The 15,655-nt window shown below is 46.5% G+C and overlaps 3 protein-coding genes across 6 annotated transcripts; 2 read left to right on the top strand and 1 right to left on the bottom strand.

Annotated features, from left to right (window-relative positions):
* Positions 1-282: 282 nt before the first annotated feature.
* Positions 283-5,429, bottom strand: LOC115761939 (anillin). Of its 2 annotated transcripts, XM_030703985.1 has the most exons (12): positions 5,135-5,429; positions 4,750-5,061; positions 4,089-4,583; positions 3,626-4,007; positions 3,222-3,566; positions 3,014-3,167; positions 2,680-2,848; positions 2,442-2,618; positions 2,142-2,378; positions 1,717-2,080; positions 1,355-1,653; positions 283-1,291 (listed from the first exon to the last, which is right to left on the bottom strand). In XM_030703985.1, exons 1-12 carry the CDS (start codon positions 5,150-5,152, stop codon positions 572-574), a joined length of 3,672 nt encoding a protein of 1,223 aa, XP_030559845.1. In that variant the 5' UTR covers positions 5,153-5,429; the 3' UTR covers positions 283-571. The 2 variants fall into 2 exon arrangements, with proteins under 2 accessions (XP_030559845.1, XP_030559837.1); XM_030703977.1 differs by having other exon boundaries at positions 3,626-4,583.
* Positions 5,430-5,768: 339 nt separating this feature from the next.
* LOC115760193 lies at positions 5,769-7,017 on the top strand. Of its 2 annotated transcripts, none has more exons than XM_030701427.1 (4): positions 5,769-5,864; positions 6,003-6,099; positions 6,167-6,434; positions 6,504-7,017. In XM_030701427.1, exons 2-4 carry the CDS (start codon positions 6,005-6,007, stop codon positions 6,996-6,998), a joined length of 858 nt encoding a protein of 285 aa, XP_030557287.1. In that variant the 5' UTR covers positions 5,769-5,864; positions 6,003-6,004; the 3' UTR covers positions 6,999-7,017. The 2 variants fall into 2 exon arrangements, with proteins under 2 accessions (XP_030557287.1, XP_030557296.1); XM_030701436.1 differs by having other exon boundaries at positions 5,772-5,864; positions 5,987-6,099.
* A 3,642-nt stretch (positions 7,018-10,659) lies between these two features.
* LOC115759061 lies at positions 10,660-15,600 on the top strand. 2 transcript variants are annotated; one of them, XM_030699892.1, is made up of 3 exons: positions 10,660-10,723; positions 13,371-13,727; positions 13,809-15,600. In XM_030699892.1, exons 1-3 carry the CDS (start codon positions 10,669-10,671, stop codon positions 15,419-15,421), a joined length of 2,025 nt encoding a protein of 674 aa, XP_030555752.1. In that variant the 5' UTR covers positions 10,660-10,668; the 3' UTR covers positions 15,422-15,600. The 2 variants fall into 2 exon arrangements, with proteins under 2 accessions (XP_030555752.1, XP_030555759.1); XM_030699899.1 differs by lacking the exon at positions 10,660-10,723 and adding an exon at positions 12,648-12,699.
* The last annotated feature ends 55 nt before the right edge of the window (positions 15,601-15,655 follow it).

Below are 15,655 nucleotides of genomic sequence, written 5' to 3'. Positions count from 1 at the left end.
AACAATTTGAACAGAATTCAGTACACAAAGAAAAGCAGAAAAGTTGCGCGTTGAAGACAAAGAAAACATATGATATGCCTAACGGTATCCACACACACTCACACACACACACACACATAGTCAAAAGTTATTTCATTCAAAATGAAAATATATATAAATATATGTATATGTGTATAGTGGAAAAAGTATTCAATAAAACTTAAACCGTGTATAGAGCAAATGGTAACCATTCTTGTTGGGGGCAAAAACAAAACGATTTTCACTTGGGTTTTGTCGTTTTACATTATAATTTTTGTCAGACGAGCTTAAAGTTAGTACATAATATATATATTAAACGGGTATCTCAACAATACTTTGACGCTGAACATGAACATATACATTATTTGCTTGAATTTAAAATACATTTACGCGGTTATCATTTAAATGGAAAACAGCTAGCAACGCAATAGAAGCAAAAAAAATATAAGAAAAATAAAAATCAACTAAATATTAAAAACATAAAACATAAAAAACTTTCAGGAAATCCCCGCCCCCAGATGTGTTGCTGCTGCTGCTGCTCCCAGTCCACTTATCAATGCGTTGTGCCCCAGGCGCGCAGCAGGGTCAGCGCCTTGTTTAGATAGGCGGACCACTCCTCGCGCTCCTCCTTGGTATCGGCGGACAGCAGATGCCGCACAGTTGTCATCCGCCCATTGGGCACTATAACCAACGACTCCTGATCGGTATCCAGGGCCGGACGTTCGCACTCCAGCAGCATGGTGTTCAAGCGCGCGCAAATGTCACGCGGCGCTGTGCTGACCTTATGTGAGCTGCACGCATTTAAATCAATGCTGCCCATGGGCGCCTTTTTCTTTTCATCATCCGGATACTTCCAGTAGTTGAGCACGGAGCCATTTAGATAGCACCAGCGACGATGCCAGGCACCGAAACCGGATATATCCTCGAACATGGTCAGGAAACCCTTGTACTCCACACTCACGGACAGCTCGCAATTGACTTTCATATGGACAGTGCCATCGAGCGGACTCACGCCCAGCACTTGCGTCAGCGTCCAGCTGGTGCGCTGAATCTCACGCAGGGAGAAGATGGCAAAGCCATATTGCACCAGCTGCGGTGTGCGCACCACATGCGGCCCGGCTGGACTCTGTACTGGGGGCATGACCAAACGATTTTCGCCGCCCTTCTTTTTGGGCGTCTTAATGCCGCCCTTCTTGTTCAGATTAATGTGATACTTGAGCTCGTGTGGCAGCTGATCGCGCTGCGCCAGCATGCCATAAATCTCCAGGGTAACCTGCAATTGTGATAGGGTATTTAACACCGCAGCCGAATGAGACTCGCCCAAGCTGAAACTTACCCGAAAATCAGCATAGACATTGTTCAGCTGCAGCACATCGGGAAATTTGACTGAGAGCAGGCCTGGCATTGTGGGCACCGTCTTGGTGGCCAGCACGTGCTCATTGTACTTGAGCAGGCAGACCAAATGATGGCCATTTATGTTGCCCGTTGCCATTTTACGCACGTACTCCTGTCTCAGCGGTATGGTAATATCCTTGACGGTCAGCAAGCCCTTCTCCTTGGGTGCGCCCACGGGACGCACACTGTTCTCCACGCGCAGCCGCTGCACCTCATCCAAGCAGGCCTGACGACGATGAGCTGCACGATTAAGTGTTTGATAAAATAAATAGTAAAATAATTCATATGCCAATTTCCACCTACTTGCTAGCAGTAAATAGCGTTCGCCCTCAACGGATTCAGTGGAGCCGGAAAATTCCACGGTGGCAGCGCACAGATTAAGCGCCTGGCTGGCCTGGCCTATTACCTGCTGCTGCTTGCAGACCTCACTGAGCAGCTTCTTGATCTTGTCCTGCGCCTGTGCTGACTCATTCAACTCGCGCGCATTGTGCTGCTCTTCATCATCCTCGCTGCAGTCATCGTTGCTGGTTGCAGTCGCGGCAGACGTCTCGCCATGCTGTGGTGAATCATACTCCAGCTTGTGCTTGGCATGGCAATCGCCGGTGAGCGCCGAGCGCATGACCTGCTGCTCGCGACATATTTTGCGCACGGGCGTCGAATTAGAGTTCTATTAAATACAGGAATTGAGATTAAGATTATTGCTAAGCGGCTTCACATTTAAAACTTACACTGGCACTTTGCTGGCGACGATAGAAGCTGACGGTGTGCACCAGCGTGACCAAGTTATCGTTGTCCTGATTAACGCTCAGCTCGGACTTGACGGGTTGAGCACCATTCATCAGCGGCGTTTGCACATCCATCGCCTCGTGCTGCTCCTGTATGGTCTGACAGGCAGTAGAGCCGGCGGCGCCAGCAGCTGGTGTTTTGCGAAAAGAGAAACTATTGGAGGCGGTCGTGCCTTTGCTCTGTGGATGTAAAAGTCATATAGTAAATAGTTTCAACAGTTTATCGGGGCTCGCAGTACTCACGCCCAGCGATAGATGACTGGCATTGTGCTCGTCCTCGCTGTCGTCCTCCTGTGTGCTGCCATAGTCACCCACCAGTGCCTCGTCCAAATAATCATCAATGCCCGCAGAGATTTGTGAGGAATTCATAGAGCTATCACCGTCGTGACTGTAATAATGATCCTGCTCGGCATAGCGTACCTGTGAAACATTACACATTTTAACCACCCGCTGTGCATAGATTTTGTTACCTGCAACTCACCTTTTTTCCCAGTTGTTGTTGTTGTTGTTGCTGCTGCTGTTGCAGCTCGGCCTCGTTGCGTTGCACCGTGTGCAATATCTCACGGCCCAGACTGCCGTTGCACATACCCGCGCTGCTGTCCTCAGTCTGCGACTGATCCTCCTCCTCCTCCAAGGACTCATCCATGCAACTACAAATTAAAAGAGATTAGATTTAAGCAGCTATTCACACATTTATTGGCCTTGTCTAGTTTTAAAGCTATGCGTCTAAGGTCTAAGGTCAGTCTCTAGCGGGTGGAGGTATCTACTCAATGCAGAGCAGAAAGAGCAGGCAAGAATAGCATTTGTCAGCGCACCTTTCTAGCTCCTCCTCGGTGTCATCGTTAAGCGAGGCGGTAGCCGTGGCGCAGCAGTTGTCGCCGCTGGAGTCAAGATCGGACAGAGCGGGATACAGGCGATCCGCATGCGATGTGCGTGCGCGCTTCGACTCTTCGTCAAGGACATCGCCAGCTGTAAATACGAAAGGTTGGAATTTGAATTCCATTGATTGTGGCAGCTACTTACGTGAGCGTCGCTTACTGCTAGCATTTTCCATGGGCGGCGGTGGTGGCGGCGGCATTGGGCGCACCACTTTGCTGGCCACGGGTGGCGCTGGCACAGGCGCTGGCTGTGCTGCCGCAGTCGTTGTCTGCGGCGTAAGGAGGTCCTTTTGCTTGTTAAACCGATTGGCTATGATTTGCATGTCCTCCTGGCGCTGTCGATCAATGTCCTTAATGCGATTCTCAGCGCTGCTTTGAGCAGAAGCCACCAAGGCGGCCACTTTGTCGCGCAGCTTGCTCTCGGGCTTGGGCTGCGGCTTGACTGCGCTCTGAGCGCCTGCTGTAATCGGATGCACTGGCGCACTGTGAGCTGTAAGGGCAGAAAATTAGTTATGGCTGTTGTGGCAAGCGCTGCAGCAAAAGCCTTACCCTTGGGCTCGTCTGCCCTAATCTGGCTGATGCTAGGCGCTGTGCCTATGGGCGCCTTGGGCAGCATGGCCTTTGAATTGCCAGTCTCAAAAAGTTTCATGCGCTCCTTCAGCGACAACTCGCAGGGATCTTTTTGGTTGCGCTGTGCTGCCTGGGACTGAGACCCGCCGCCGTTGGCCTTATTCTCGAAAATTGCGGCGCGACCAGAGACCAAGCCGGATTTGACACTGGTGGCGGCGACTGCTGCGGGCTTGGAGGCTGCGGGTGCAGGCGCAGGCGCCACGGCGCCAAAGGTCTTGGCTACTTTACTGACCGTCGTTGATTTCTCCGGCACGGGCGGCTTGGCTGTGGCAGCTGCGGTTGTTGCACTTGACGCTTCTTCCTGTTTGGCGTAATCATAGGTATGTTTAATCGTGGACGAATCGCGTCGCTGAAAGCCCTGCGCCTCCAATGAGCTCAATACCTTGGGATCCCACTTCAATTGTTTGGTTTTGTTGCTCGCATCCACAACATCCGCTTTGGCTCTCGGCTCCGGCACTGGGCGACTGGGCAAGTCTGGCTTGGGCGGCGGCACGGCTTCCAGTAGCGGTCGATGCACTTCATGATGTGCGGTATCGTCTTCCCATTGGTTAATTGTGTCCGCCAACGCTGCCAGCTTGCCAAAGCGTTGTTTGCCCCTGCGCGGACTACGCGCCGACAGCGGCCGGTCATCATCGTCGCCGGCATGAAACTGCGCCTCGGTGCGATGTATGGGCGACGACAGATCGTCCGTATTGGAGTACAGTGCGCCCATGCGCTGCAGACGGCTGCGCGACGTGTCACGCAGTCGGGCCAGGGGCTGATTGACAGGCGCCTCCGCAGCATCGGCACCATCTCCAGAATTCGAGATTAGAGCAGCTCTTTGCTCATCGTCCTCGTCACTGCTGGTCATATCCTGCTCCTGTATCTCAACTTGTACCTAAACGTGGCGACAGCGCGCGAAAAATACAAAGCACACACAAACACACACACACACACACACACACGCACGCACACAGATGTAGCAAATGCAGAGACAAAGGCAACAGACAACAACCGAAAAACACCACCGAACAAAGCGAAAGGCAAATGCGTTCAAAACTTACCCCAATTGGCTGGGCGGTGGTTATGTTTATCTCGATGCCCATTTCCATGTTCTCCTTGTTTACCGCCGCATAGTGGCGCAGCGGCTTTGTGGGCGATGCCGCCAGCGTTGCCTTCTCCAAGATAACAACTTTGCCGGCGTTTCCGCCGCTGCTGCCAGTTGACGCTGAGGCTGTCGCGGACGCTGCTGGCGTCGCTTTGCTGACCGCCGACGCCTCCGTCTCCGTTGTTAGAGTGCATTCCGCCAGTGGAAATTTGCTGGCATTTGTTATGCCGAGTGCGCGACTGCGCTGTTCGGCCTTCTCGAGCATGCGCTGCAAATTACAAATTGCACATCAAATGCAGTTAGACAATGATTTTCATTGTTTGCTATGTTACTCTTTGTACCTGAGTAAAGGGATCCATTGTTGTTGTTGCTGCAAATGCTTGTGAAAATGCAAATTGCGCGCGCACTTACGTTTAATTTATTCAGTTTCACTTGCACTCGTGTTTTATTTGTATTTTAGCTGGCTGCTATTTAGTCGAATACACTTTTAAAACGATTATTTAGTATCTTTTCATGGATGCACGTCATTCGAAATTGTGCGCGACGCTTCTTTTTTCGCTCGTTCGCGACGTTGAAATTTTAAATGCGCAAGCGTCGGTATGCCCGTGTTATCGTTAGAGTTGCCATAGCGCCTAAGGACAGCAGCTATCGATCTGCGTCTGTTACGGCTTCTGTTAATTTAACATTCTGTATTTTAACATTTTGCTGTTTTCCTATTTACAGCAGCACTCAATGACGCAATAACTATATTTACTAAATTTCATTTAAAATTATGCGCATATGTACCAGCTGGCATAGTTTTTGCTAGAAATGAAGTGAATGCGCTCTAATTTTGAATTTACCAGCTGCCTATTGATTACAGCAAGTGTTAACACTTAACAGGATTCTAACATAACATTTTTAGCAGCTATCGATAACTGAATATTAATTGAGCGGCAAGTGGGTTCGATGTTTTTCAGGTGGCAATATCATAGTGGCAGCACCAAAACAAACGCGACAAGCTGTGGGCAGTTAAATAAAAAACTGTTTAAATGAACAGTCAATGATAATTACATAAATAAACATATACAGGTAACTATAGAAATGTATAATACATACAGGTTCGCTGTGAATTGCCTGCAATTCATGTGTCGCTTATGTGTGCCCCGCAACGTGAGTTGCTGTCAGTGCTGCCTGTTTTAGCCACAAAATAGCTACATTTATTTCCAGAAATGGAAGAACAAAATAGAGTTAACCTGCTGTGGAGCTGCGCCAAGGAGTTAAGCACGCAAACACACGCCGAGCGCCTGCTCAAATCATACTACATGTAAGTCTCGCAACGCCCTTCAAAACAACTATTACCTTAGTTATCTGGTGTTTCTCATTTTTATCAGCAATGTCAGCCGCAAGCTGGCCCGGCATAATGTCCAACTGCCCGAGGACAGCGTGGGCCCGGCTCGCATGTGCGCCCGTTGCGGCAATCAATGGTGCGACGGCAACTATGAACTGCACTTGCGGCCGCAGCGTTTGCTGGACAATGCCAAACGACGTAGGCTGATCGCCCAGCTGGACGCGGTCAAGGCCAAACAGCAGCGGGGCATGCTGAGCACCGGGGCCAGAAAGCGCGCCAATTGGCTGAAGAAGCGCATGGCCAGCCATGTGGTAAGTGGCTGCAAATCCTTTGTTTTCAGCTTATGTCACTTTTTTTTGAAACAACAATTCGTTTTGCAGGCTGTGGACTGCGGGTTTTGCGGGCACAAAACCATGTTGCCGCTGGAAAAGCCCAAGAAACGCGCTAAATCCGAACGAGTTGAAACAATGGCAACAGCGGCAGCATCAGCAACAACAACAACAACAGCTGCAGCGCCCGCAACGGGCAAGCGAAAAAAGAAGCACACAAATAAAGACGTCAGTGCTGGGCTGAAGATTCCAATGCCAACAGCCCAAGTCCAACAAAAACAAAAGGCGCCGAGAGCGCCCACAACAACAACGGCAGCAAAAAAAGCAACAACAACAACAACGACGACGACGACGACGGGCCAAAGCAACAAACAGAAGAAGAAATCGAAAGCAGCGCCAACGCCCGCCGTCAGCAATCCGCAAAAAATGCAATCGAAGACACAAAAGCAAAACGCGCTGCTGCAGCTGGCAGCGCAGTTAAAAACGCACGCGTCGCAAAACGCCAATAAAACGCAACAGAATCGCCTGCAAGCGCTGCTCAAGTAAAAGTTCGCACAAAATTAAAGCAAATTGTTGTTTTGTTTGAATGAAAAGACCTGTATTATGGCGCATAATTAAGCGTTAGCAAAATACGTCTAAATAAGAGCAGCCATTGTGGCATGAATCAGCAGCATTGATTGTTGCAACCTGCTGCTGCTGCTGGGGAATCAGAGTCTTGTCTCTTGGCCCGATAAACGCAAGCTGGGAACCTGTTGTTGGCCCTGCTTTTGAGCCCAGTGCACGCACACACATAGTCACGCACTGGCCGGCTCCCCACACGCCCAAGGTACCAAGGTTATCCAGGTTCCGGCAGAATTCTTAATTTATATCAAGCATGGCGCAATATTTAATTAAAATTGAGTTGTTGGCTGTGCAGCACGTCCTTCAGGCCAGGCCCCAAAAGGCAACAGACTACCGCGACTTCATCTGGCTATGTATTTGTATCTCAATCTGTATCTGTGGCTGTGTGTTGTTTTGTGCTTATCTGCCGCCAAAAAGACAGAGCACACGCATGCACATCCTGAGATTGGCTCTTAAACAAGGCTCAGATTTCTAACTTGCCCCTGCAGCAGCAGCAGCAGCAACAACATCTGCTACCTTGGGCCTCTTTTTGGCATCCACTTTCTTGCTGAGTGCGCACATTAGAAGATTTCTGGTTTCTGTGTTTTGGTTTCTTTCGAGTTGGCGAGCCTGTTTTTTTATTATTTTGCCAAAATTGGTGAAGACGGCAACGGTGCTCAAATTGTATAGCAAAAAACGTGCATTTAAATTCACATTTTTAGCAACTTATGAAACAGACAGACATTGTTGCTACTCTACTACGAGATACCCTGTTCTGCAGCTTTAAACATTTGTGTAACATATGAAATTTCTCGCTCTTATACGACTTGCGATTGGGCTGTAAATGCTGAGCAGGAATATATATACTTACATACATATGTAGAATTAATAGGGTTAAACAGGCCGGCTGCTGTCTGTAACATTTACTTTCACAGCCTCATTACCAACTCTATTACTTAGTTTAAACGGGTAAAGAGCATAAAAACTTTACGTTCTGCAAAGAAAGTGTGCAACAACAACAAGAAGAGCGCAGGCCACATGAACTTCGTGTGTGCCTGTTTGGCTTCGTGCATGCGTTTGCGGCTTCGGCTCCCCCACGAACATGAGGAAGCCAACAGACAGCGGCCGTTCTAGTCTCTGGCTGCGCTGCTGTCAGTCAGTTGCGTTCGTGTGATTCACGGCCGCGCACACAAAGACGCGCTTCAAATCGCATACGGCGCGCAAAGCTCTCACGCTATCTCTCTCTCTCCCTCTCGCACACAACGTATTCGCAATGAAAAGCGAGTGCGACTGCGTCTGCGTTTGCATTGGTTCTACGGAGAGCGCTGTTACAGAAAAGCTGTTGGCGAGCTTAAGCAGAAAAGGTGTCAACGTCGACGTCGACGTTAACGCAAACAGCGAGCGCAAAGTGTATGGGTAAAAACAAAGGCGCAGTGACAAAGAATAAAGTGAAAAACCGGATGCAAAATTAAAAGCATAAATCAAAGAAATCAAAGAAATAAAAAAGAACCAAATCGAATGGCAAAGTTATACTCTGACTCTGGGCTCAGCGGCGCAGGAAATGCTGTTGGCATTTCAAAATGACCGGAAATGCACTGAAAGCCCCGACAGCAGACACGCCTGCGCTTTGGCCATAAACAATTTGAAATGCCGTTCGTAACGAACGCCAACAAAACTTTAATCAAATATTTAGATTGAAAATACCTGCGGCAGAGCTGATCAAAGTGCAATAAACAGAAATTCAATATATCGAACAACAAGTGTTAATTATCAATAGACACTTTTGTTTATTGCTGCCATTTTATTATAGACCCTTTGATGAAAATAAAAACCGTTTACGGCTGCAGCATTGCGAATTACCATTTTGCACCTTTCACGTGCCATAAAAAAGTAAAAGTTCTAATAAGAACGGTTGCCCAGCGCCCGCCGAGAAATGTTTAGCTTTTTATTTTCGCTTGCATGTATGGCACTTTACACATACATACATAGATATGTGTATGTATATGAATATAAATTTCTTTCTTTTATGGCCAACGACACGCGTCGCCTTTCTGGATGAGTCAGTATCAAAAGGCTGGGCAAGAGCTCGGGTCCAGCTTCAGGCGCATAAAACATTGCTCCCGCTTGCTAAGTAGCAGCACTCACTAGCTCCAGCTGTGTGTGCGCGTGTGTGTGTGTGTGTGTGTGTGTATAATCTATCCCTAGTTTAGCCACAAAAGCGACACAAACAAACAAATAAACCGCAAAATAAAGACGAAACAGACGCACCGACAGAAATGTCTGTGCGGCTCAGAGGCTGACACACACATACGCGCACACGCACACGCACACGCACACATACTGAAATTTCAACCCCCCCCCCCCCCCCCCCTTCCGCCCCCTCGCGCCTAGCAAGTGCAAAACGGCGCTGCATAAAGCAAGTATCGCATTATGAAAATCGGCCCCAAAGCCATTTCGTAATAACATTTAATGACACACACATATGCATATGCACACATACATGCACATACACAAATACTTGTGTGTGTGTGTGCATTTTCATAGAGTGTGTGATGAACAAAAACAAAAAAGATGAAAACATAACGTCATCAGCGCCGCCGCCGCCGGCTGCGTTGATTTTCCACAAGCGCCAAACGAAGCGTGCAACCAAATAAAAAACAACAACAACAACAACAAAACAGACAATAAAATACGACAAAACGGGCATATAAATCCTTCAGATACCCATTAAAGAATGCCAGAAACGACAAATCAAAATCTTTCTAAATCTTAATTGAAGTTCATCATGATTAAAGTTTTGATTGTTAGCTAAAACAATTATAGGGTATACTTTAAAGAGAAGCAACTTCTAAACTTGTGACAACTTTAAGAAATAGTTCTCGAATCAGCTTAAGGACAGTCGAAGAGGAAGTACATGTTTTCAGATCTCATTAGCATAAATGGCTAATGTCATTGAACCTAATGAATTTCCATTAAGAGTCAATTGGCATAAGTACAGCAGATACCAAATATAGCGTACAGCTGCCATTGTCTTGCAAATGAATCTCGTACATATGCAGAGTGAGCCCTTTGGCTGCTTTACGGGGTATTATTTGAAGCTAGAATCGAGCACAATACGTTCTAGTATTGTATTTCGAGGCAGCTCTTGGAATAAACGAATATTCCATCTATTAATAATCCAACATCGTATTGCCAGTTTAAACAGACCCTGGCGCGGATTGATTTCGGTCTGGTTTCGTTTTGGCTGCGCTGCGGGAGAGTTATTCGACCAGGACAAATATATTTTCATGTGTGTTTTTTTTTTCTTTTTCTTTCTATTTATTTCGTTCACTTTTCGGGCAAGAGAAGAGCAGCAGAGTTTTCGAGACAAACTGAGAGTTGTAAATGTTCGCCAATTTCATAAATAATATTTACTTATCTACTGCACTTGTTTCTAGAGTGCTTCGGGTGCATGTGATTTAATAGAATGTGCTACTTTATTTTGACACTCAACTGTTAATTGTTAACGAAAATATTGTCAGTGACAGCAAAAACAACAGCAAATAAATCAAACGATCTACAAAAAGCCATATAAACAAACATTAACACTGAACGCTTCGAATTAACGCTTTGTATCATGGATATGGACTTAAAAGCCTCTAAACGCGCCGAAATTGAACAATTTCTGTTGGGTAAGTCAACAGCAACTAGATAAATAAAAATAAAAAACAATCAACTAAACTGTAATCATTAACTATATGAAACAAGTAAGAGGTTCTAGTCGGGAGCTCCCGACTAGGGGATTCCCTGAACCCTCTTCTTCCAACATCAAATGCAAATATATATACTATTCTAGAAGCTACAAGTCAAGTTTGGTGACTCTAGCTCTTATTATTTACCAAAATTGCCCAAAAACAGGATGTCGATATCGATTTTTATCGATTACTTGAAAATTACTCGGGGCACGTTATCGATTATCGGAAACAAACTCGATCTGCGCAGGCACTAAAAGCACCTACATCTAAAGTCTCTAGCTCTTATAGGTTCTGAGATCCTTGCGTTCATACATACGGACGGAGGGACAGACGGACATGGCTAGATCGACTCGGCTATTGGTGCTGATCAAGAATATATACACTCTATAGGGTCGGAGATGCTTCCCTCTGCCCGTTACATACATTTGCATTTTGCACAAATACAATATACCCTTGTCAACCATTTTGAATGGGTTGAGGGTATAACAAAAATAAGGCAAATGAGAGTGCGCTCGCTGGTTGTGCGCGACTTGCGAATACTCTGTAAGCAGCTCTTAAGTGCTTAAGTTGTCTTGGGAATAAAGTTTGCCTGAGATGTGTTTCAATTCATGTGCCAAACTGTCATTAAAGAGCAGTTTTGGCATCAATTATAAAAGTTTATGGCCTAAAAACATGCTTAAGGAATATTTGATGTGCCTAGCTTTTCCATATTTCAAATATCTCCAAGTAAAATAGAGAGATACATTTATGAAATATATGAGATACATAAATGTAAATATATAAATACTTGATGTAATAGATGCTTACAAACAAATGGACATACATCTAAGCCAACCCGGTACTTTATGGGCTTAAAGATGTCGCTGTGCACAAGTTAATTATGCCCATTTCATAGTCGTATTATATTTGCAGGGTATAAAGAAAAAACCAACATCATTAAACAATTATGCGCACAGCTAGACTGAAATTAAATTACATACTTATATGTATATCTGGATAATTTTTGAAGGCATTGTTAATTAAGCCCAAGTTTGAGCAAAATTTCGTACAAAAATGATTGCTTATACAAATTCATGCTGTTGCTGCTCTCTGCCCTGCGGGCATATAATTTTCTTGTACAGAAACATTAATAACCCCAGACACAATATATACACATATTTATTGACTCATGCCCGACCGACTCGATATCTGGAGCTGACAAGCTGAGTTTGTGGCTAAAATAACTCTTAACTTGGCTGAGTTTAATGCGCTTTGTTCTGTTCGTTCTCGTGTTTATGTTGTGTATATTTTATTGAAACCATTTTTCGGTGCTTGTCTTTTGGCCACTTTTTCGCCGCTTTGTTGCACATTTGTTTGTCTGTATATATAATAAATATATATATATATTGGGCCGCCAAACTATGCCCAAAGCGCTTGTTTAAAGCCCTTCTCTTAACGCGCCGCAATTCAAGCCTGTGAGCTTCAATGCCAGTTGGCAGGGTATATCGATTCAATGAGTCCATATGCAACAGCTTACTTTTGGTATATATATAAGCTATAAATGTGATCTATACAGTGCAAGCCAAGTCAATATTGTACATTATTTTTGCTTTTTTGTTTTCTACAAATATTTGTAAAATTCCCTTTTTTTATATCTTTTCATTTAATAAAACTTACAAGGAACATTTTGACACATGACTTTTCTCAAAAGATACCTTGGTTTCCCTTCCTCGATAATTTAACAAATTGCTATAAATCGCCTAAAATTTTTTTTTTAAATCAAACTCATATTTCTGACTGGAAATATTTGATGCCTATCAAGGCTGGCCTTTGCCGACTTCAGTTTCATTTTATGCCTGTTTCTAAACATACAAAATATGTAAATTCTGGTTAAGTTTTAAAAATGAAAATAAATCTTGTGCGCAAACTCTGGAGTACGTAAGCCTCTTGAGAATAAGTACATTTCGCTGATTCACTTTCCTTTTGGTTTTTATATTAATAACAAACGAAGTAGCGTATTTGCAGTTCGGCGAAGTTTTCGGTTTTGCTTCTTTAGACTAATTACGTTTTGTCTGGACAGCGCTTTGCGTGTTTCAATTTTAACAAGATTTCTTGCAAACTTCATTGGCATTATTTTTTTTGTTTTTTATTTTACTTGTTTTTTTTTTGTGTGTTCATCTTTACCGTTAAACCTACTTAAGCAGCGGCAGATGGGGCAGCGGGCGGGGGAGCGAAACTGGAAACTGGACTGTTGAGTGAAATTGCTTTTAATTGCCGCGGTCAATTCGCAGTTGACTCTTGCGAGGCTTTTTATGAGGTCATAAGTAGCTGGCGACTTGAATATACACTTATTTTAGAAGACTCAAGCTTCGCATGAGTCAGTTCCCAGCTCCACGCCCTGCCCAAGCTGCAGTTGCCCCGCCCTGGCCAGCCCGGCCCCGCCCTGCTCTGTCTTGCTGGGCATTTATGGAAATTGCTGCGCCGTATCATTAAGTTCAATTTAATGGCCAATAGTTGTCCATATTTAGCCATTAGTATTGCAGCTCAACTAATTTTGTATAACGCTTATGCTTCTCCTTCTTCTTATCCGTCTTCTTCTTGGCAGATGTGCGTGCGCACTTTCGAGCCTCGCTGGCAACATCCGAGTATGAGAACACCTCGAATTTGTTTCATGTCACAGCCGCCGAGCAAACGCAGGAGCTGCTCCAGCGCTGCGACCAGCTGCTGGCCAGCATTGCAGACGAGCAGGCGGCAACAAAACCAACAACAGCAACAATAGCAACAACAACAACAGCATCACCAGCAACCAGCTCCATTAAATTGAATGGCAGCAGCGACTCTGTGGAGGGCAAAGTGGGCGCTGAGACCGGTTGCTATCTGGCAATGTTGTCCTCCACAGACCAAGCAGCAGCAGCAGCAGCATCATCGGCAGCAGCAACGACAAGCTCGTCGAGGAACTCATGTAAGTGCCCAGTGCCTGGCAAGGCCTATATGTTTATGTAGTTATCTTGGAGCAGCAGACAGTAATTGACTTTAATTGCAGTGTCCGCCTCGCGGGAGTACATCGATATAAGCAGCAATCCATCGCTGAACAGTGATAAAATCCAGCAGTCGGAACTGGAGCAGTCGCAGCCGCAGCAGCTGTACGATGTTTGCCATGCGCCCGGCGAGGAGGAGGAGACCCAACAGGTCTTTGCACACGAGCTGTTCATCAATTGCCCCTATGCGGATCTGCCGGCTGGTCACTTGGCGCTGCAGCGTTCCATCAAATACGGCCAATTGCATCGGATCGAGAAGCGCCTGTTCTTTGATCAGAGCAAGAAATATTATTGCGGCATACTGAACGATTGGATGCTCTGCTATGCGGATGGTCCGACCTCCTGCCGGCCCAGCAGCAGTCTCTACCTGAAGAGTTCGGCCATTGAGATCGAGCACTTTGGTGAGGGTAAACGTCGTGAGGTTTGCTTTCAAATCACAACAGCTGATCCCGGCAAGAAGTTTGTGTATCAGGCGAACAACGAGGTCGATGCCAAAGAGTGGATACATGCCATTGAGGCGGCCATCCGGGGTGATGCCATTGCCCAGGCGACGCTGAAAACGTTGCGCAAGCTGCCCACGCCGCCGGTCATGAAGAGAAACAGCTACACGCCCACAGCCACATCAGCAACAACGGGAACGGGAACAGGAACAAACAACGACAGCATCTACGAGGAGCCATCGCCCATATATAACTTTGGTGAGACGGTAACGACGCCCCCGCGTCTGCCCGAGAAGTGCAACAGTCCGAGCGCGCTGGCCAAACGTTTCGAATATGACATACCAAAGTGTCCACCACAGCCGCTGGTCATGGACGATGAAGGATCGGCCGGCGGCGAGGTGGAAACCGCTGAGCTGCTCAATGGAGGTGCTATTGCTGCTGCTGAGCTAAAGGCACAGCCGCAACCTTCCAGCCTGCATGGCAGCTTGGCTATGGACTTTCAAGCCAAGGTGAAAACGGTACACAGCGAGCTCTCTAGTCAGCTGACGAGTCCGGAGCGTCTGAAGAAGGCCGTCAAGAAGACCTACTCATGCGGCAACAATGAACCCGAAATGCTCTCGCTCACCAATCCCACATTGGGCAACAGTCCAGTTACACTCAAGGAGCAGAAGAAACAGCGCAAATCGCAGACACCCCAAACGAGTCCACAGAAGACGCCCGGCAAGGACTGTGACAAGCTGGCGCGCAATTGGTTCCTCAGTCGGCTCAACAAGTCCAGTCAGGGCCCGAGCACACGCTCGACGGCCAACGCTACCAGCAATCCCACCACCAGCACACCATCAAATGCCAAGTGCAAGCAGAGCGAAAAGGAGAATCTGCTCAATGGAGTCGATCTCTGCGATGGCAGCAGCAGCAGCTACGATGGAGCGCCTAACGAACAACAGCCGAGCAGCAATCCCACATCTCCCTGCCTCAAGTCCGAATCCAAGAGCAAGGTGAACATGATCATCAATCAGTTCGAGAGCAGCGGTCACCTGTCCACCATGTTCAGCGTGGAGGCATTGGCTGCCAATGCATTGGCCTCGCTCACCTCCTTTTGCGAGAGCGACAACTGCAACAACTACGAGCCCATCATGCCGTTGGCCACGACACCCAGCAGCTTTCTCAAAAAGGTGTAGCTGTGGGGTGTACCAGGAGTCCCGCAGCTGGATCATACATGCATATATAGCACTTATACACATCTATCTATATATATATTTAATTAAGGCTAGCGACAAAAACACGCGCACGCACATTTTCATGTTTATCTTCAACATTGACATAAAATTTTAATATCAAAACATAAATTGCTAATATACATACTGCAAATGTATATGAGTGTGGGGGGGAAGTGGGGCGCGCGTTTGTGTGTG

Source organism: Drosophila novamexicana, unplaced genomic scaffold (assembly GCF_003285875.2).
Source record: "Drosophila novamexicana strain 15010-1031.04,08,12 unplaced genomic scaffold, DnovRS2.1 tig00000008-arrow-pilon, whole genome shotgun sequence".
Classification (NCBI taxonomy): Eukaryota; Metazoa; Arthropoda; class Insecta; order Diptera; family Drosophilidae; genus Drosophila; species Drosophila novamexicana.
Note: the sequence above shows the minus strand (reverse complement) of the source record. Positions and strands in the feature narration are given on the sequence as shown.

Excerpts from the sequence above, each read along its gene's own strand:
- LOC115759061 (XM_030699892.1), top strand. The coding sequence starts at position 10,669 with ATGGATATGGACTTAAAAGCCTCTAAACGCGCCGAAATTGAACAATTT. Across the intron at positions 10,724-13,370 it reads AATTGAACAATTTCTGTTGG|ATGTGCGTGCGCACTTTCGA; the intron begins GTAAGTCAACAG and ends TCTTCTTGGCAG. Across the intron at positions 13,728-13,808 it reads AAGCTCGTCGAGGAACTCAT|TGTCCGCCTCGCGGGAGTAC; the intron begins GTAAGTGCCCAG and ends CTTTAATTGCAG.
- LOC115760193 (XM_030701427.1), top strand. The coding sequence starts at position 6,005 with ATGGAAGAACAAAATAGAGTTAACCTGCTGTGGAGCTGCGCCAAGGAG. Across the intron at positions 6,100-6,166 it reads CTGCTCAAATCATACTACAT|CAATGTCAGCCGCAAGCTGG; the intron begins GTAAGTCTCGCA and ends CATTTTTATCAG. Across the intron at positions 6,435-6,503 it reads AGCGCATGGCCAGCCATGTG|GCTGTGGACTGCGGGTTTTG; the intron begins GTAAGTGGCTGC and ends TTCGTTTTGCAG.
- LOC115761939 (XM_030703977.1), bottom strand. Across the intron at positions 2,619-2,679 it reads AACAACAACTGGGAAAAAAG|GTACGCTATGCCGAGCAGGA; the intron begins GTGAGTTGCAGG and ends AATGTTTCACAG. Across the intron at positions 1,654-1,716 it reads ACGCTATTTACTGCTAGCAA|CTCATCGTCGTCAGGCCTGC; the intron begins GTAGGTGGAAAT and ends TTAATCGTGCAG.